Raw genomic sequence first — 21,797 nt, forward strand, 5'->3', positions numbered from 1 at the left:
TGCACTTACGTCCTGAGGGACCTGGATGAAGGCGAAGGTGTACTCCGTGGCCTGTGCTGGCAGGGTCCTGGTGCTGAAGGAGGGAGGCATGGCGGCCAGACGGGTGCTTGACACAACCTCTCTCTGAGGAAGGACACAGGAAGGACATTTGAAACCCGGCACACAGCACAGCTTTCATACGTGTGATGTTAACGACATCTTGCGATATTAAAACGCCACAATATTTCTTGTCTTGACAGTGTCTGGGAGTGATATTCAGTTGCTGATGGCATGAATTTATTATGAGTCCTAAATATAAAGGTGAGTGCCTTAAGCTGTGTCTACCTACTTGTGATTGAGACTTATTTTCAAATGAGAAAATAAGTACTCCTTAGTTTCTCTGTGCTAAAATACTTCTTGTTGGACATTATCTGGATCCATTAGCACAGTAGAAGCCTGTATGTACCACTTTTAAATTTGTTTTGACAGCATTTGGAAAAAAGAACGTAACAGAATGAATAATATAAGAGGAAAAACTACATCAGGCTAACTGCTAATGCTGCTAATAATGGCACAGTGAGTATCATTGAATTTTCCTGACACCAAAAGAGCCCCACAATGCAATGTGACATGAGACTAGAAATCTGTAAATATGAAGGGAAGTGTTAATTGTATGAATCCGCATTTCAGCAGCTTTTACTACAGTATAAATATTTGATTTTTACTTATAAATGAAACATTTTATTTCCTGGATGCAATGTTTCTTTCTTCAATTAGATTTAATATTTTTATTGCACTCTAAACAGCGCCAGTATAAACGAAAAAAAAAAGAAAAAAAAAATGTGTGAGGCATCGTTTTTCGGTTGATAAAATGCTTCACACTCTTGTAAGTAAACCATATAATCAGTTTACAGCTGTTGATACACCTGCGAAGGTGCAAGCTCCATATGCGTCTCAGCTTAGCTAAAGTAAAGATGAAGACGGCCCAAGATGTGAGATGTGATAATCCCATACGTCGTGTCGTACCGGGTGAATCGGCTGAAAAGTCTGAATTGGTTGACGCACTCAGAACGGTATGTTTACTTGCCTCGGCAAGACACTGATGCAAGGAAGCAGATTTATTTCACCTTCAGAAACTTGCAGCAAAACATGTTTTGAATGCATAAAGTAGGACTAATGTGTATGAATGCACAAATTAAATTGATTTGATCTGAATATGTCAATTTTCTCTTGATTGGCAAGTCCAATATTGAAAAGTCTTATTTCCCCCTCGCCCCCCACTTTATTAAAAACATCCAAAATCACCACATTTGTGGTGTACAAATGGATGGACATGAAAAATGTTCCTTAAATTTAATAATAATTTTAAAATCTAACACCTTTGCTTTTTGTTGTCTTTTAATAAGTAATAAAAAAACAGTTGCATTTGTTTTACTTACACAGACTATATAATAAGCCGATGTAAAGCTAAAAATGAACATTTACTATACGTTTATGACATGAAGTCTATAAAACATGTAAAAGCTTTGTTCAGTCACTGACCCATAACGGCTTTAGCGTGCTGGGAAGTCAGATAAATACAGCCGCGAGAACTCGAGAGGTAATTTAACGAGCCTCTCGTATCTTTGGTTAATGTGTTCATTGAACTGTCCAGTCTAGACAGAAAATATCTCTCAGATTCATAATGACACAATTTTAAGATTTATCTGCATGATGTGAGACTTTGATGACACTTTGAATGTAGGCTTTAAACCCGAAAATGACAAAAGTGCTCCACTGTGTTTGCTAATGATCATATAATAATTCAGGTAGCGCCATGAACCCGAGAGAGGTGGCAGTATTGTAAGCTAATAGCTCGTGACACAAGGGCACAAATTCAAGGCTGGTCTGACTCAACCTGAAATGACGCAAAACTACTACAAATGAGAGGCTGCGGAAATCAGCTCGTGGTTTTGTGTGTGTGTGTGCGCGTGCGTGTGTGTGTGCGTGTGCGTACCAGGTCAGCCTCGGAGAATAACACTTTCAGCAACATGCCAGGATGCATTGCATCTGCCAGCCAAACCGTGGTCTGTCCCCCCTGCTCTGAGGTCAGTCGCACACTGTGCCGCTCCACTGCATCATGGGAAAACTCCCGCAGGGCAGGGGCCGGCTGCATGAGCCACTCGGCGATGATGCAAGCATGAGCACGCACGTGGGCAGAGACGACTACACTGCCTTCGTCATCGCCGAGTAAAATTAAAAATACCCAGGGAGAGACGGGAAGCGTTTCATTCTGAGGAAAGCCAGGGTTTCTACGAATCCTCTGTTTAATAGTCGTCATTTTTCAGACATTTTAGTGCAAAACTAGAAAAGGACAAAAAAAGTGACCGGATGCAACACATCACTTTTTTAATCTGATGATTTTGTTTAAAAATGCTCTGAATTTTAAGGCATATAAAATATATATTTAATGTAAAATTTTGCAATAACTTTCTGATACTTGTTACAACTTCACACATGACTCTTGTTGTCATCAATATATTCCCATAAGCTTTAGAACCACACTTTGTGACTGAAACTTTGCACATCCTGATACTTTGATGGTTGAAATTTTAAGTCCAGAGGGCAAAAAAAAAAAAAAAAGTTAAATAATTTAAAAAACTCAAAACGTTTTGGTGCATCAAGTCAACATAAATGACCTGATAAAAGCTAGAATAAAATCCATACTTACTCTCAGACCATGTAAAGATTCTGTTCTGAACTTTTTGTGTTTCAATAATAAAATACCAGAAAAAAATAAAACAAGCAAGCTGGCATTTTGTTTCTCATATAAACTTCAGCTAAAAGGGCACAGAGAAACTTCTTTGAACATAAAAAAAAACTTGGAATATAAAAATCCTGACAAAGATTTGAAGAAAGAAATTCCTATGTGCATGTTTTTCAACTCTAAAGATCAGCACTTTGCTTTAATGAGAACACTTTCCCTCCGCGCACGCACACAATCAGATTTATTGCTACAAAGTTACTCACGTTGCCGTAGTCGATGTAGAAGACGTGAACCTTTGCCGGTGACTCAACTCTCTCCACTCTGGCTCTGTACCTGCAGCAGCAGAAGAATAATTGGGGGGGGGGGGAGATAGAGAGAAAAGGGGGAAAGGGTGTGGGGAGAGAATAGAGAGTAGGAAAAGAGAGATGAAGACAGAGGGCACAAGAGGAAAAGGAGATGAGTAAATGATTCTGTGCTTATTTCCCTAGGGAGAAGGTGTTGGAGGATCTGTCTGTTGTGATCGGGGTAGAGGAGCGGGATAGGATGAACAGGCTGGGGGTGTGCGGGTTGGTGGGGGGGGGAACAGAGGAGATCTATCAGGACATAGGCGGGCGGTGGAAATTGCACGGAGGCCTCTTTGCAATAAAAGGCAGAAATTTAAACCTGTTTTTTTTTTTTTTTTTTTTGCCTTGTAGAAAATGACGTTAGCGCATTAGTGCTAATCATAGAGACCCTGCAGGTTTTTCGTTGTGATCCTCGATTTTTTTCTGGCACATTTGAAAAGCTCGATTTCCACGCAAATAAAAAGTAAAAGCGGCGACAATCAGAAAGCAACCAATTAAATGACAAAAACCAGCTTTCTATTAATACCTACATATAGAAAGAAGTTACAGTGTGAAACATATGTATGACATCACCTCACCTGGATATCACTCTGAATGTTGAGAAAAAAAAAAAGAACACTAAAGACAAATTGGCTGCAAAGCGGGAACAGCCAAAAAAACAAAACAAAAAGGGCCAAATAATTAGGTTTATGCGGGTGAACAGAGAATAATGAAGTAAAAAACTGCAATAATAAGGAGTTTGAGAAAAAGGAAGCGACTGATGAACAGAGGTTTTATTCTTCTCTGTTCGTGTTTCTGGGAGGACTTGCATGGTAACAAATTTTTAATTACTCCCCTAAAGAAACAAGTCTCCATGGAGAATGAACCGCACAGTTCTCTGATACAAAGAAAGAACAATGCAAACATAATTAGCTTGCTGAATAATAAAGGGCTGCCAGAAAGACACAAATCAAGATATTTTTCCCGCCGTTTAACTGGCAGAAGTTTCTTCCCCCCCCTCGCTCCCCGATGTGGAGATACAGACTCAGTGTTTCCTGTTCAAAACGTCCCCCGACTTGTACTGGTGACATATGAAGTAGATTAACTTGTGTTTTGCCCTAAAAGCGGAACAGGAAGATGGAGGGCAACACCTGTGTTGGATGAGCATTTGGTTTTTAATTAGTTGCATGATCTTTCTTTCCCCACCCTCGCCTTCTTGACTTCCATCCGTCTCCCATGACCATCTGTGAACTTTAAGCACTCAAAGAGACTCGGAGAAGAGATTTTTGTATGTTACTGCTTGGAAACCGCTGCTTTGTAAGAGCTAATCAAAACACTGTAGGTGACTGTTGTGGATGGGCCACATGCTGAAAGCAAAATCCTTTGAATATAAAGTTGCTCAATCAACAAAGGGAATAAAAATGGATATAAATAAATAAATCCCTTTGGTGAGAAGTGGTGCTTTACAGGGAAATTTTAACTCCGGCTATTTATGTGGATGTTTTCCTGACACCACCGATAACACACTCCCTGCATAAGTTAGATGTCAAACTGATTAAGGAAGTCCTCTGTTCAGAGGTGTGCTTGAACACTGCGATCCACAGTAATCCTACCACTCAAATTTAAGGGAGGAAAAAGGTCAAATGCGTGGTTCTAAGGAGCAGGCTCTGCTAGGACAATCCGGTTCCCCATCAGGACACCTTCACATCTGATCCAACTTAAAATGGCGTGGAACTCACTTACTCAGCATTTTGAAATGGCAGACATTCGGCTTTGTGTGCGCCTGACGCCTTCAGTAAGAAGGATGACTAAGGTCGCAGGGTGCGAGGTTAAAATTTTGCAATGTTTTTGAAGACAGAAATGCACACATACCATTCACCGTCGGCGAACTTGGCTAGGCAGTAGTCCCCTCTCCGCGCCGAGTAAGACCCTTCAACGGAAGGATGGGCAGCGATCTCCGCTCTCATGGTTTCCATCAGATTCTCCAACTGGCCTCCTGATGGAAGCAGAGATGAGAGGAATCAAAATTACAGTGTTACAGCATTATCGTTTCTCAAATCTATTCTAGATTCATCTTTGATGAAGACTGATTGTTTCTCTATGACCCTCAAACAATATAAATTGACGGTACAGGAAGGCTATGCATGGAGTGTTATTGCTAAAGAAGGTAAATACTTGGCTTTTATTTGTGAGAAGAAAAGAATCTGACAATTACTTTTTATTTCACCCTAAGTGTGTGCTATAAAGCTGTTCCGACACAGCTGCCCAGAGAACAACGCAGCAAAGTTGGAACAATTTAAATAATTTGGTGTGCATTTGTTATATCACAGTGCTGCAAATGGCATCAAAATAGAACTGAATTGTTTTATTTCATAAGGCAGCTGTGCAAGAAGAAAGAGATGGGAGATTTTTTTTTTTCATTTAAAAATAATTCAGCTGTTACAGCATAAAGCAAGAACCACCAGGTCAAAAGCAGTCTCATCACCTCTAGATACTGACGCCAAAATTACTAAAAAGAAATACTTAGTAGCTTTTGTAGCTGCTAAGCCCATTAACACTATGCAGCTTATTCTGGTTTGACCCTGGTGGTGAAGTAGAGCTTTGAGTTAAGCCAGCTCTCACAGTGGGCCTTTATGGCCCATCAAGCCATTATATCATGAGCCGCAGACCCATTATAGTGGATTCAAGGTGAGAACGTGGCTGTCGATACGCAGGGAGACGGAGGAATCAGATAGTGAGCCACAGCTTCATGGGGAACCAATGACTGTGGTAAGTGGCTGCCTGATTTGCAACTATCAGCGCGAATTGGGACGCCGATTGTGAACACAGAGGACGTGCGTCTTGATGAGAACTACTTTTCAGCTGTTTTGAGAAATGCTTGCGGCGTGTTTGTGTGTTTTAGAGGCCGCTTGCTCATCCCTGTTGGCAGGAGTTTGCCAATGGCCGTGTGTTTTGGTGTGGAGCGGTGTTGAAGTGTATGGAAGAAATTACAGCAGCTAGTTTATTAAAGTGGCCAATAGGAATTTCCATGGCGATATTTTTAGAGGACATTTTCACAAATCGACCACCTGGAGGGGGGAGGGGTCTGCAGGCGGGAAGGCTAATTTAATGTGCGACTGATCCTCTTTATTCAGACATTTGGACGATAGCAAATCCAAGCAGGACTGATGTTCTGTTTATGTCAGCGCCTCACTTGAGGCATTAAAATTAAAAGAAGCTTCATTTCCAACAGTCTACATGTTAACAGCGAGGAGCTTTTTTTTTTTTTTTTTGCAGAAACATTAAATAAACGCAGCCGGGGTAGTTCTGCTGATGATGCATGTTACTACCAAACAAACAGCTTGCAGGCAGACACCTTTCTATTTCTGTACAGCCGCTCCTGCTTGTCATTAGCACCTAATGTTATTTATGCTGCTGGAGAACAAGAAAATATGAATAATGATGCTGTTTTCCCACAGTTATCTATGCTGAGACAGGCAGACAGCTGCCAACCAATAGCTCAGGAGACATTCATTTGCATGTCAAACTTGGAGGGGGAAAAAAAAAAGGAAGGAAAGCAAAGGGATTTAGTGAGAAGTGAAGTGGGAGGAGAAAACCGGGGGCTCGGGTTGATTTTGCATAGCGAGAGCAGAGGTGTCCAAATATCTCCCTGCACAGCCGCTGTGGAGCTGGTAGCTGACGAATGCAGACAAAATAAAAACACCGCCTGGTAGTTTTTCTTTAACGTCTTCTAACATATGAGCATTGAATACCTGAGACATAAACATGTTTTAGATTCTCATGGTATAAATAAACTTGCCATGTTTTTTTGGAAATTGCACTACAGGCTGTTTTTATTCATGCAGGACGAGACTGAATATGAACCTTCTAATTTTAGAAGCAGCAGCGATTGGAGGCAATCTCAAAGCAGACAGATATTGACACAGAAACAAAATTCTGCAACCAGTTAAAATTCTACATCTCAAGTTTGCGGGACCAAAACAATGTTTGCTCCCACAGGGGTAATGATCATTAAGGAGTCAGTCATCACCGTTTAAAGGAAATAAACAGAATTAAAAGGATTTATTGCCAAAAAGCTTTGTTATAAAATTTGAGATTTATTTCCTAAGTCGAAACTGGACTAAAGTTAAATATGGGAGATTGGAGCTTCTTATAATTTTTTTTAAATGATCCTGCAAGTTGTTAAAGTGCAAATAAAAAGTCCTATGGTATGGTTAAGAACATGGGGATAAAATGAAAATAGGTCAGGATGAAACTAAGTGCTGGGTATGAATGCTAGAAGAGGCAAACTGGCTGGAGCCATTCTTGCATCACACACATGAATATTCACAGCCAGGTTGATTGTTCAATCCCTCAGGTTCATGTGAATTTCACTTCTTACATAAAATATGATGGTTTGTAAAATAATCCTGATAAAGGTGGCTGTCAAACTGAAAATTTGTTGTTTTTTTCTATATTTTTAGTATTTTGTAGCTTACCCTTTTAAGTATTACCATTGCTCAGCATTTACCGATCTTTATAAATCCTAGACAATGACGTGAAATAAATTTGTCAAAGTTCTCAAGCTTGGGGTTCATGTGAAAATGCATGTCAAAAAGATAGAAAAGCAGGAGAACCAGACAATCTAGCTGCACATTACTGGAACAAAAACCAACAAACGTGTCATGCTGCAGGAGAGCACAGCAGCACAATAAACCAAACTGAAATGACTTGAGCCAACTTTTTTTTGTAAGAACGGAGCCCCTGTTAAATCCTGAAAAAGCAACAGTTAGGAAGTAGGAAGTACAGCAAGAACACGCTGTATTACAGAGGCTGAATCCTTTTCAACGCTGGCAGCAGGACAACCAAATATCTGCTTGCAGAAGGGGTAAACCGTGTCAAACGTTAGTGCTCATTTTGTGTTGAAGCAAGAGCCAAAGCGATGATCCAAAAAGCAGCCAAACCAATGACTGTGCCTGATGCTCGCCAAATTCTTTTTATCCTCTTCTCTTTATCCCTCTGTCTCCCCCCCCCCCCAACTCTCCCTCATTCTGTAATTTGTTTATACATGATAATGGCTGCAGCTGTTTGTAAATCATATATAATTACATTCTGAATGCCGAGCGCAAAGTGAAGGACCGATTAGGCTTTAAAAGAACAGAAATAATAGAGAACGCAAGAGAGGGAGAGAAGACAGGGAGGAGAGCCGTGGTGACGGTTTTACAGTTTGCTTGTGATCGTATTCGATTATCTTGCGCCACGCGGTGTGGAAGCGGAGACGAAGGGGTGGGAAGACAAAAAGCCAATGAAAACAGTGGCTCAAGTGCCCTTTCAGCAGGCATCCCAAGGCTCTGGTGAATTCTATTAAGCTGTTTACAAAAGCCATTAAAACTCAGAAGGATAAATAATCGCAGTATGACAGACGCACAGGCTGAGGCCGAGAGAGCAGTGATTGCTTGTAAAAGCAGTCCAATCTCAAAATTTCAACATGTACAGCAAATTATGAGCCTAATTGCTGTCGATCTGGGAAATACAAAACCTGTCTTTGGAAGCAGGCATTTAAGGAAACAAATCAGAAAACTAATGCATTTTTTGTAATGTCAAAAATCACGGAATTCAGTGTTTATTGGTATTTTATTACCAGCCGATAAAGGATGCCAGGATCATTCAGGATAGCTTTGCCCATTCTATTATGCAAAATAACTCAAATTCATTCAGATTGAATGGAAAGCATCAATGAACAGTAATTTTTAGGACAGCCAAAGTCTTGTAGCTGGGGCACATCGCATGGCTCTGAAGATACTGGTCTATCTTCAGGGTCGCTGCCCTGACTCGACTCAAGGTGAACCACCAGTGTTTAACAATCTCTAACAAGTTTCTACAACCATTGCCCTGAATTTAGCGCCATCAATCTTCCCATCAACTGCAACTTCCTAATGAAGAAAAATGTATCAAAACTCGATACCACCACAACGTTCCATAGGGATGATGTGTAATGTTCGTTTTCCACATCACATTTGTACATTTGGAATGAAGTCCAACTTCGACTCATTTAACTAGAAAACGGGTCTATAAGATAAAAATTCAAGAAAATACATTGAAATTTGTGGCTGTAAAGTGACACAATAGTCAAAAGTACCTTGGGTATGAGAATATTTCTGTAAGGAAGTGTCATTTATTAGGAAGTGCCTGAGGAAAGAGTGACAGAGTTGTTGCTCTAAAAAGAGACCCTTGAGGACCGACTCCTGTTACTCTAAATGAATAGATTGTCCATCATTTAACAGCTCAAACACACCCAGAACACACAACTGCTTGAGGTCTGCCAAACAAGAAACACAGTTGAGAGTTATATCCGGTAAATATCAAAGGAGAACCACTACTCTGCTGGGGAATGCCAAGTAAAGCGCTAAGATAGGAGAAAGTTCGCCCTCTCTCCTTGCTGACTGATGTTTTATGAACTGTAACTTTATGTCACCATAAAAAAACCAAATGATCCTAATGCTCGACACATACAGCTTCACTCCCTCTAGAGCAGGATACGAGATTGCACCTCATCTGAAACCCCCCACTACCACCAATTACCCTCCTCCGTTCGTTTCTTGCCAACAGTCTGGAGTCTTTTACAGCAAATTACTGTTTCTGTCAATGAAAAATGTAAACAAAGAAGGCATCTAGTGGGTCTCTCTTGTTTTAGTTTCTCCACCTTCTTTTTCTGCCACCTGTAAAGGCTAACTGGCTGAAGCTAATGGTCTGATTTAATTGTCCAACGGACTTATTTAAAGGTCCAAAAATACCAATGGGATAGATTTGTGTTCTCCAAATCAGCTCAAATGTGCACACATTTGGCCAATTTTGAAGAGAACCCCTTTTTGAACCTAAAAAGAGGCACAACGCTGTGAAAAATGCCACTCAGTCATTTCAATTTAGGTAATGCTTCCAAATGCTGACATTAGTGTGAATCAAGCTTGCTGGAGCGGCGAAGAATGGGCGATGCTCATTTTCCACCTGAAATCAAAAGCATCCCGGCTCAGACCGACAGCTGAGCTGACCTTTTAGAAGCTAACTTGCGTATCTGATTTATCTACAGATGCCTTGAGAGAGGAGAGATCATCCAGGAAGAGTCTGACCTCTAACCACCACGTCCTCTACATCAAGAAGAATCTAGGGAAGAAGAACGGCAACGTCAGCTGTCATGTCTGCTGCAGCCTTCACTCACTTTGCACCCAGAGAGTATTTACAGGTCTTCATTTTTTGCTTAGTTTGCACTGATCATCCTGCAGATCATATTTCTACACCTGAAGATCAGAAAGTTGACTTCGAAAGGCATGCGCTATCTGTATTTAAGGTCTTGTTGTCGATTGTGGATGTCAGAGCAGAAACAAAGCGATAAAGTTAAAGGAATTGTCTTAGAGACAGGACTGTGCCAATGGAGGGAAGTGTACAGAAAAAATCTGAAGCACTGAAAGACTCATTGGGAACAGTGGCGTCCATCTGCGGTCTGTGAACCACCAGAACTCCTCTTTGAATTGAAAGGATGTGTTATGGAATCGTCTTCTAATTTGAGGCCCCATGAGAAATAAACAGAAATGTAAAGCCCAGGTTTCTCTGGAGTTTTACTCAAACTTGCAAAGAGAGAGATCAAACACTAGAGTATAGACAAACAAAAGCTTGAGCTCTCTCTCAGCTGAGCAGGTTAGAAATGTAAATGCATCTGGATAAATGTGACATTTTGTGGGGATGTCCAACTCTGAACCATCACAGGAAGTCACATTCTGACTGTAGAACATAGAGCAGCTTGCTCTGTCTTTCTAGAGGTTCGGACTGGTTTTGCGGTGCATATCCTGATCACAGTAGACAGGCAGGCAGTTTTGCAGAAGGGATAATAAGAAATTCACACAAGGGCAGACCCCACAAACACAAGAACTTCCTGTCTGAATGAAGCACAATTTTCCAATCAGAGCTGATTAAACATGCCTGTCCGAGTAACCATCGCGCTAGAGAGACGAGAACGTTCATCTACAGTTCTCCTCTAATAGGCCTGCATGGCAGAATGAACAAACATAAGGCAAAACAGATTGGGGGGAAAAGCCCAAGTATATGGGTTTTTACTCCAAGCTTGTATCACTGAACTCTGAAGACTCTGAAGTGAAGAAAGTTTTTCTTTTTCACAAAAACTAACATCAAATATGTAACATCAAATGCCGTGGGTAAATGCATCAGTTTGGCAGCTTTATTTAGTAGGTATTCGATCAAGTGAGACCTTTATAAAGTTCAGAACCCAATTTAACAAACATGGGACTTTAAGAGAAGAACGGACCAATGGACTAAACGTAAAGACTTCTAAATAGCAGTTCTTATCCATTTTGTCAGCCTGCTAAGGTACTGAAACAGAGCACTTGATTCTTTTTTCATGGCATTAATTCTAATTACCTCCAATGTAAAATTTAAATTAATATGGTTTTACAGCTTTAGCATGAACGTAATTACATACACCCTACGATAACAGTATTGCAATTAAAACCATTCTCCTTTAATTTGATGCGACCACTAAACTGTTCACCGTAATCATTACAACAATAGTCGCATTTAGGCTTTTCTACCACTCCTTTTGTCTTTAGCCAGAAAGAGGAGTTCATTTTTCCACTGTACAATTGGTTCCTTTATTACATTGGCGTAATTAGACTATTCAACTCTTACGATTTACAAGAAAAAAAAAACAGGAAGAAAATAGACAAAACCTTTCTAAAAGGTTTACAACATAAGACGAATGATCTCTACCTCTGGCTTAATGCCCACTGTAATAGAAATATGTGAACCAAAATAATTTTTATTAATTGCTTTAAAAAAAAAAGTAAAAGGCAGGAATTTATGCAGCCTTATGCAAACCGTTTCAAACCATTAATCCATCTCCTTTTATTAAGCTTTCTGCTACAAAGTAATAATAACTTTGCTCCCTTGACATGGCGTCCAATTAGAGGGCAATTCCTCTTTATCAAGATAAAATGCGGTACTAATTTGAAAGTAGTCTGTTAAATAAACACCACAAATAAGGTGCGGGGACAAGTATCAACAACATCGAGACCACATCAAACAAATTAAAAAGTCAAAGAAAAACTAAAAATTTCAGGCGACTAGAAAGGGAGCCGCGATCTGGCCGTGCTGCTCTATCAGTGGCTGGGTCCAGCATCATTAGGTGAAGAACAGCTGCTGCGAGTAAAAGGTAGAAGTGTGAATAATGTGGACGGAGTGGCACCTGGTTGGAAGGGGAACGACTCCACTCATTACGAGTCTGTATTGGTGCCAGGGAACAAGCTCTAGACAGCATGTCCAGCCAGCCGCACTGCAGCTGAGGTTTGGTGTGAGCGAGAAGTGTGTGTGTGTGTGTGTGTGTGCGTGCGTGTGCGTGTGTTTCTGTTTGCTGGTCAGGGTCAGGCCCAGCAATTCAGGACCGTGGAGGTGACAACAACGTGAGGTCCGGAACAGGTGGGGTGAGTGTATGTGTGTGTGGTGGGCAAAAAAAAAAAATCAGTGAGCAACCTAAAGGAATGCTGCCCAGAAATATAATCACCACATGAGCACAGCTGATTAAGAAAAAATTAAAAAATATATTGGTGCTGAGTCGGCACCGCATACCACAAATTAATCAAAGTCTGGTATTCTGGAAGCCCTGAGCTCAAAGTTTGGCTCAAAACCTCTGAATCAAGAAGTGATGTGTAGCGATGCCTCTGAACGGACACGGCATGTCAGCACTCACCTGTCACTCAAACATTTTATACTTTTAATGATATATGACCGAGTCTCAACTCTGCTGGACGGAGACTATTTTAGGAGCCGGTCTCAACAGGCCGGTTTTAGTCACCTCAACTTTAGCACTTATTCAGATCATGAGCCAGACATGAAAATTGAAATAAGACCCTAATTTACTCCTGAAAAACAGATCGACGGGAAAATGTGGTGTCTAATATTTAGCTGGTGAGCTCGCAATTGCCCTTACCTAGTTTGGACTATTTATAGAACCACTTAAGATTGAACAAACTGGTTGGTAAAACAATATTTAAAACTGCACTGTCCTAAGAGTGATGGGTGGTGCTCCACATCATTTAACTTGAACCATTTTCTAAGATAAATTTGCCTTTCTTGAAAGCCAAAAAAAGAAAAAACATTTTGTCCTTTTACAGTCAGATGAGCAGCAGTGTGCAGAGACAGGTGGGAGATGTCATTGTACACTCCGTACATCCAGTCACTCCAAAAGATTAAGGATAAATCGTAAAAGCGGCACGGTGGAAAGTCACAAAACTTTGGTCCGTTTCGAGTCTGACGAAATTAATTTTCCACCCAACATTAATCCACTAATATAGTAATTACTGTACAGTTAACACAGAAAATGAATCTTCATTATGTTGAAGTACTGCTGGAAAAAAATATATACAAGATGTGTTAGAAGCATAAGGAAGGAGCATCTTCCTTGCTTAGAAAATGAAAGCGAGTCCAGTCCAAAGTGACAAGGATGAAAGGTCCCCTCTTCCGAGTCTATTTTTGTTAACCGGACTGCTTCCTGTGGGTCAACAATATGTCTCTGCTTCAAGCAGAGGAGTTAAAGCATCTTTTGCTTTTGTTTGCATGTGGCATTAAGGACAGGGAGCTGACTAGAAAAAATGATGCCCTATAGTACTGAAATGTGGATTATGACCACATATCAGATCGATTTGATCTGAAAAGTTTCTAGGATGCTTGAAGTTTTCAGGATACATCCTGCTGAACGACAACCTAGAGTGAACCCTGATCTCACCAGAGAGACTACATATCCCGTCTCATCTGGGAAAGCCTTGAGATCCCCAAGAATTACCCCAGCAGTGTCACCGAAGTGAGGGACATTCGGCTTTACCTCCTTGACCCATTACTTCGTCAAACAGAGCGGAGTCTTGTCTGCAGTGAAATAAGTGTATAGTTTGTATTCCATAGGAAACTAGAGCTTAATACAACGTCCCTGAAGTGTATATTCCAGCTGCTGCAATTCTGGTTTCTACCCAGAAAGACTCCAAACCTGCATTTGGATTGTTTTTTCATTTTTATTTTTTTTTTACCAAGCCTGCTTCCAGCAGAGTAATATACTACCAGCTCTACATAGTTCAGAGTCGTCTCCCTTCATGTGTCTGGAGTGGCCTTTTGTCTCAGAGTGTCCAAGGTTGCACAGATCTGTGCAGGCTCCCTTCTGACAGTAATTACATATAGCCTCCAGAGAGGAAACGGCACACAGAAGGAAAACAGGGGGATCAGAAACGGCACCACTGAAGCAAATTGGGTGGGCTGAGGAGTTAAAGTGCGGTAGAGGGGGGTTAGAAAACGATAAATGACTGCTTAACAAGATGAAATCCTAAAATAAACAGGATTACAGATCAATTTCCTAAATCTTCTGGGAAAATCTATTCCTAATGTGGAAGCAATCAGTTATCAAACAAGTGTAAATATATTCACATGTGAAATAGTGTGGGTGGGGTGGGGGGGGGGGGCAGTAATTAAATGCAAATGATTAAAATGGGGAAAAGGGTCAAACCTGTAGCAGACTCGGGACCCATGAGGGAAAATGACGCTGCTGCGTTTCTGACTGCATTTTAATAGCTCAGAAAAAGAAACTACTTTAGAGACCGATGCATGAACTTTAACATCTAGAAAGCTGTGAAGGCTTTTCAGCAGCCACTCATCTCTACAGACCACAATAAATAAATAAATACACCCAACTTTATTACACAGACACAACTCCCTCAGGGTTAATGGTTTGGAAACCGGCTCTAAATATTTATGACGATGTTCCTTTTTCCTCCTTCCTCATCTTCTCTGTTCTACTTAAACAAGTGTACGACCAGCTGAAATTGATGTTTTTCTGGCTTTTTTTCTGCTGTGTTACTCATTTTTACTTGCGCACGGCGAAGCCTCAGATATGTTAACCAGCTATAAATTTTAAGTATTTTTTCCCCTCCCTTTTTGTTTACACTTCCTTGCTCTTCTGAATCCTTCTCAATTCATTTTATTGCATTCACTTCCAGTGAGAAGTATATTCTAATTCTAACAAATACATAATTTTTCTTTGCATCAGTCTGATTCCTGGAAGATTTGATCTCTTTCTCTCTTGAATGATGCAATTCATAAATATAACAAAGGTAGCTAAAAATCAGAGCAGGTAGGTCAAACATTAACAAAAATTGAAATCAAAAACTTGTTGCAAATTTCTAAAGTGGTGCATTTCCTATTCTGTACTTTAAGTGTTTTTTTTTGTTTTTTTTTTAAGTAACTATCAGGTACCAAAAGGAGCTTTTAGCCACCAGCCGTGCCTGAAATTGCACATTGTGTAACTGCTTTATCAACAATTTATGGCAATTTTCTAAAATAAAGCAATAACTATATTTTTAAAACATTCAAAAGGCTTTTGGGAGTATAATAATCAAACAGCAGTGGGTCCCTCAGTTAATTTGGTTTGATCAGGATGTAAAATCTGTCAGATCAATCATAATCACTGTCAATGGAAAAGTAAATGAGCTAAAATTTTAAGGAAAAAATTTCAATACACAGCATTTTTAGCTGAGTAATGCTAAAAAGGGTATATGTAAATAAACACTTTCATAAAAGGTTGTGAAATTGTTTATTTATAGGAATCAAACTGAAAGAGACTGGAAGAAAATAAAGGGTGGATATAAAATCTGGTAAAATTTGGCTCAAAGTCTTTAGGATAGCATTGCATTAATGTACTAAAACAGATGCAAAAATAAATGTATGAATGACTGGCTGCTGGTTAATATGATACAACCATAATATTTTACACGTGGTTGGAGTTTCGCTTAACAGAGTCAAAGGAAGCCATTCGAAATGGCTCAGATCATTAACATGGGCGCGCATGAGGAAGCCACTTGTGCATTTCCTTTTAAGATGGCCCATTGTCATCTGCTGTAAACACTAAAGTACTCTGCTTCACACTGGATCTGTGTGTGTAAACTTGCTCACTAAGAAATGTTGTGAGGGGTGGGGGCATGTAATGATATTTTAAAGCACTCAGCTCATGTGATTTTACAGCCTCTAACACTTTTGATGTTCAGCTCAAGAAGCCCAGATGACTTAATGCAGCTCTGAGTGCGCACCTGCAGAAATGAAAGGAACTGTGAGGCAGGAGAGGAGGTGGAGAAAGTGGAGGAGACGGAGGAGGAGGGGAGGTGGGGGGGCAAGCAACCCAACAGGAGAGGGAAGCAGAGGGGCTGAGGACCGGTCAGGTTTTACTCCCCTGCTGAGAACAACATTTTTTTTTCCCTTTCTTATGAAACCACCCAATAAGCTGCTTGTTGGAAGAACACAAGCCAATTAAATGAAAAAAATAAATATATAAGAAGCCGCCAGCTCTGCTGGATCATCTAAAATAAAGGCTTTTTATGAGAAAAGATTGAATAACTCATAGCTCTCCTGTCAAAATACACTGAGAGCAGCAATATGGGAAAAAATGCTGTTTGTGTACAATTTTACATGGCGGGAAAAGTTGTATACACTCCGTTTCCTGCTCTTCCTTAATGTCTAAGATATATAGAGAACTTGAAAAACAAGACGACGAGCTAGTCAGCGCTTATTTCTCCTAACGGCCACAAGTGCCGCCAGTGGCATTAACCCAAACTTCAGGGTTTGGACATGTAAAGTCAAATTTCTGGCCCTTTGCTGTAACGCGATTCTGAACCATGAAAGCCCAGACAAAAATCAGAGCATCAGTCCCGACTGACTGAGGCAGCAGCACCGTAGCCGGAGGCGGCGCTATGGTTTTGATTTCAATTTATAGCTCACGGCAAGAGAATGAATAACGTTATATTTCCACATATTTCAAGGAGCACTGGAGATTTTAGGGCGTAGAGATGAAACCTAGAGAGAACTGCAAACTGAAAGCTTTATATATGCTTCTTTATGAACAAAGTAGATCCTGTGAGTTGTGCGCTTCGAGTTAAAATCTTGCTAATTGAAGGTAAATTTATTAATTATGTTGGGGGAGGCAAATGACAAGAAAAAGAAAAAAAAATGAGTAAAGTCGATTTCATGGCCTTTGAACGTCTACAGCTAGTGGAGACAGATGAGGGGGCAGGAGTGACAGGAAGGCTGGGCAGCTCCCATGACCTGGCAGATGGAGACAATTTCTATGAACAGTTCAGATCTGTTCAATTCTGCAAAAAAAAAAAATCAATGTGCTGAAAGTAGTTTTTATTGAATCTTCTTATTACATGTGAAACTGAGCACAAACTAACTTAGACGCACACATCTTGAATCAAAAGAAGCTAATTGGTCCTTTTTTTTTGCTAAAGCAAACTCTCTAAATGCTTCTGGTTTTGCCTGCAAGGATAATTACGCTGTTATTTAACGACTTTTGGAACACTAACAAAAAAAAAAAAAAAAAATATCAAACTGTACCAAAACATAAGCTTGGCCTGCCTTTAGATACTCTTGATCAAAGTTTCAGGCATTCAAAGCAGCATGAACGCATGCACAACAAATTGGCAATTAATGTGAAAGAAAACCGGTTTTCTTGATTTCTTCTGTGGTTTTCTTTTTGAAGCGACTAAAAGCAAAGCAGACGCGTCATGATGTAATAATTGTCACTTCCGAGAGCTCAAAACGTGAGGCGATATACTCCGAGACACAGCTTAAGAGATTTATGCCATTTTTATTTATTCCAAAATCGTTATAGTTCGGAATTTTCTTCTTTTTCCAAATAGAATAAAATTTGACATTTACTGCAGAGAATCATTCAAAAATAGAGTGACAACAGCCTTTCTATTTCTGCACATGATATCAGTCCCAATGAGAATGACCGTTCAAATACCCTGGTGGAAAATTAAGTGATTTTTGCACCGAGTAGGTTTTCAAGTGCTCATTGAGTTGAACAACTTCTGGAAGATTAAATGCTTGGAATCAAGTTGGACCCCAATTGTTAGCGCAGGCAGCCATCGCTCTTCATTACTACGACCATTTATTAGTAGAAACAAGAGGGAGGTTCAGTTATTGGGTCTGCACTAGTGAGAGAAACGTTGGAGGTAACAGATGCAGTCAACGTCTTTGCGGCAGAATTAATTCTCATTAATGAAATCAGTGTGGAGGTAAAGAAAGCAGAGCAGAAAGTTAAAGAACCATGGTCTTCACTTTTCTACAGAGACACTGATTGTTTCAATACAAGCAGCCGCTGCAGTATGAAGATAAGCTAAAGCGCACAAATGAATATTTGACATAATTAAAAATCAGTCAGCCTCCTGGTGCTTCCTCTATTTTATAATTTTTTGAGCCACAATGTAACAGTACAGTTCTTCTGAAAGGTATTTCTACTTAAACCGTTCACATTTTGTCTTGTTACAACCAGAAAATGTAATGTAGTTTATTAGGATTATACGACAAGTCAAAGTAGTGAATAACTGCGGAACTGAAGAGGAGTAAGAAATATTATTTATTAGGAAGAAAAAAAACTTAAATATTATACTCGTCTTTTACCTTTCCTTATCCACTACTTATTTTGACTTTACTGGCCAACAGCAACCAAAGTTTGTTCTTGCAGTGCGACACGATGCTGAAATGCATATTAAGAGTATTAAAACAGAGAAAGTGTCTTTACCCGTCTCCACATCCTGGGCGTAGAAGTGCAGGGTGTCGGTGATTTCAGTCACATATACGGGTCTGTAGTTGGCCACGCGTTCCTTCTCCTCAGAGACGTGCACAACCTCCTCCACGGGCTTCTCCTCGTAGTTGGCCCAGATCTAAGAACACAGAGGGAAAAAAAAGTTACAGCTCAGTTATTCCAAAATTTGACTTACAGTTCATTCAATAAACCTGAAAATGCTTTGTGACGCAAATGCGAATAAATATCCCCCTCAACTTCAGCCAGACGTGGTACATCTAGACGTTATGATGACGTTAACTTCAGCATCATCAACTTGGTGATAATGTCACAAGCCGGATAAAAGATACAGCCACAGAGTTTCTTTCACAAGCACAGCAGTTCAAGTTTGTGTGTGTGTAAGCAGGTTGGATCCCTTCTATGCTGCATCAAGGTTAGTTCTCCCTCACCTCCCTTGGAAAAACAGAGGGCAGGCAGCTCATTAGGGAGAACAGCTTTGCCTTGGGCCACAAATCAAACTGCGTGGACATCAGTAGGTGTGTGCGTGAGTGTGTTCGCAGAGTGCAAGGGATGCAGTGCACTGAGTGGGTGGTTATTAACACAGAATGTTGCGTGTTTGTGTACAACTTCAATAGAGCAATGGTGTTAAGCACGTATTCAAGCACAAGATGGTGAGGATGAAAGGAAACTAATAAACTCCCAGTGGAGGAATCTTTGGAAGATGAGGTGCACCAAGGCAGGAAGTTCTAAAGTCGAGAAATGCAGTGGCGCTTTGGGCTTAAACTTTCTGAGGGGCTGCAGCAGCAGAACTCAGTGCTGTTTATCTGCTGGCAATTTAGGAAGGGTTTTATTTTGAAAAGGTCAGACGAAGAAAAAAAAAAAGCTCAGGAATATCTGGTTGGTCATTTGATTAGCTGTGTTCTTCCCCCCCCATTTGTCAAGAACTAAGTTTATTTTTCTTAATTTGCTGCTGCATGTGACTGCTAATTTGTGTTTATATGCAGATAATTGAGCAGGATTTGTAGGAAAAACAGATTTTAAAAATAAAAGACAGCTCTCTCACAACCTTCAATGTCAGAATGAGGAAATTCATATAACAACCTGAGTTCATCAAAAACAAGCTTAAAAATTAAAAAAGAAGCAGAAATAAAAAAAGGGAGAAAAGAAGGTTGACAGAAAATAAACAAGCTGAAATTTCAGAGATTGAGGGCAAGCAAGGTTAATGAAGAGCAAAAACGCAGCCACGCTTCACAAAGCCCAAGATCAAGCAGGATTTTTGCCTCAGCACCAGGCAGGTGTTTGCAATATTAGCATAGCAAACATATGCGGCCGAATGCACACATTACAGGCACGCCGACGAACCCTGCAATCCACCGCGTCCCGTGATAAACATGCTTCCCACATTCTGAGGGAGCTGACATGACTCGGCTTTTAATCAAACCTGCAGCACCAATTAGGGATGACAAAGATTAGGTGTCACCGTTCATTAGCCCGGTGGCCATCACTGCAACACTTTTACAACGGTAGCAAGTGTTGGAAATCCGGGTAGGACATGATGTCCGACTGCAAGGGTGTGTCGGTCTCAAGGGGCCGAGAAATTATTAGTTTATAATAAAAAAGAAAAAAAAAGGTTGACAAAACTAATTTCTACTGCTTTTGTTTTTAAACTTCTTTTCAAAGAATGGAAGACAAAAAGCTCCTTTTAAAGCAGGACGATAGCCTATAAACAAAAACATCAACTTTTTTCCGGCTCCCAGGTGTCCCGAACAGCTTCACTGGTTCGCATTCTTCTGCCTGCAGTAAAACATTTGTGGGGAGAGAAAGACAAACACCCCGCAGCTGCTGGAGCTGCTGCTTTCTTTGTTGCGCTTTTATGAAAGAGCATAAAGCGCTGTGCATTCAATTCATTAGTTGTGTCTAACGCTGCCAAAACGCTGGTGATTAGAATGATTACAAAAGGATAAAAAAAACTTGTTTTGCATCCTGCCTGAATGCACCATTAGATACGCTGTAGTCCAAGTCGTTTTTTAAAAAGCGCAAACTCATGCACACGCGGCGCCCGGGGCTGATGACCTTCCGCGAGCAGCCAACCGTCCTGTTTGTTCCACTTGAATGCAGGTACGCGACGCGGCAACTGCAGCCGCAGACGAGAGCCACCAAGCTGCCAGACGAGATGTGAGAGAGGGGAGGGGGGGGGAGAAATGCACCTAAATGTGTCTAACCAACAGGCAATTAAGCTGGAGTTGAAGGGAGAACAAGTCCTAATGATGGAGACCAGGATGACCTTCATGGCAACTGTAGAATGAAGAACACATTTACACCCGAGAGAGTGACAAGTTAATCTGGGAGGGTAATGTGATGATGGGGGAGAAGGTTGCTTATATGCTCAATGGTGGCAATCAGAATAGCATAATAAAAGATAAAAGTGTTCCAGCATGTTTGATAGAGTTTGGATGTTGCCAACTTGAAATTATGACTTTGTTTCTTGGCTTTTGTGTCTCCCCTTCGGCAAATGTGTTTCGTTCTGTTTGTTCTCTCCGGCCTCTCTTGTGTGCTACCAACAATGAATTTATGACCGGTGCTTCTATAAAGAGGGATGAAATGAAGGAAAGAAAGCACAAGATGAAAGAACGATAGAAAAAAAGGGAGAGAGGAGAGAAGAAAAACAAAGGGAAAAAATGAGGCAAAGGAGCGACAGGGAGGTGGGAAAGAGAAATGACAAAAGGAAGTAAAGGAAGGACAAAATAATGGTTTGAAGTTGGGAAGGTAATGATAAAAGACAGTAAGAACAAAAGAAGGGAAGGAAGAACAGAGACGGACAAAGGAGGAGGCAAGAACAGAAAGATGGAGTCACAAATTACCAAGAACAGGGAATGAAAGATGTAATGACCCAGAGATGGCTGCAAGAACACAGAAGGAAAGCAGTTAGGAGGTATAAATTCAGACCTGGAAAATACTTTTCCATAGTTTTCCAGAATGTGTTAAAACCCCGGAGGAAAGACTTGCAAGGATTACAAGTCCATGTAATGAGCAACACAGCAAAACTTGTGGCTAACACCCTCAAAACCTGGTAATCACTCTTGCTTGGAACTGCTTGGTGGATTGGATGATTGCACCCTTTCACAGCAATAAGGAATAAAAACAA

The 21,797-nt window shown here is 40.5% G+C and overlaps 1 protein-coding gene across 1 annotated transcript in view; it reads right to left on the bottom strand.

Annotated features, from left to right (window-relative positions):
* snd1 (staphylococcal nuclease and tudor domain containing 1) overlaps positions 1-21,797 on the bottom strand; it is a 169,079-nt gene that overhangs the window by 19,085 nt on the left and 128,197 nt on the right. The window contains exons 18-21 of the mRNA XM_008400601.3: positions 18,650-18,791; positions 4,921-5,044; positions 2,989-3,058; positions 10-123 (exon numbers count right to left, since the gene is read on the bottom strand). Coding sequence (XP_008398823.1) covers positions 10-123; positions 2,989-3,058; positions 4,921-5,044; positions 18,650-18,791 — 450 coding nt within the window. The remainder of the gene's footprint in view (positions 1-9; positions 124-2,988; positions 3,059-4,920; positions 5,045-18,649; positions 18,792-21,797) is intronic.

Source organism: Poecilia reticulata, chromosome 23 (assembly GCF_904066995.2).
Source record: "Poecilia reticulata chromosome 23, P_reticulata-male-v2, whole genome shotgun sequence".
Taxonomy (NCBI): Eukaryota; Metazoa; Chordata; class Actinopteri; order Cyprinodontiformes; family Poeciliidae; genus Poecilia; species Poecilia reticulata.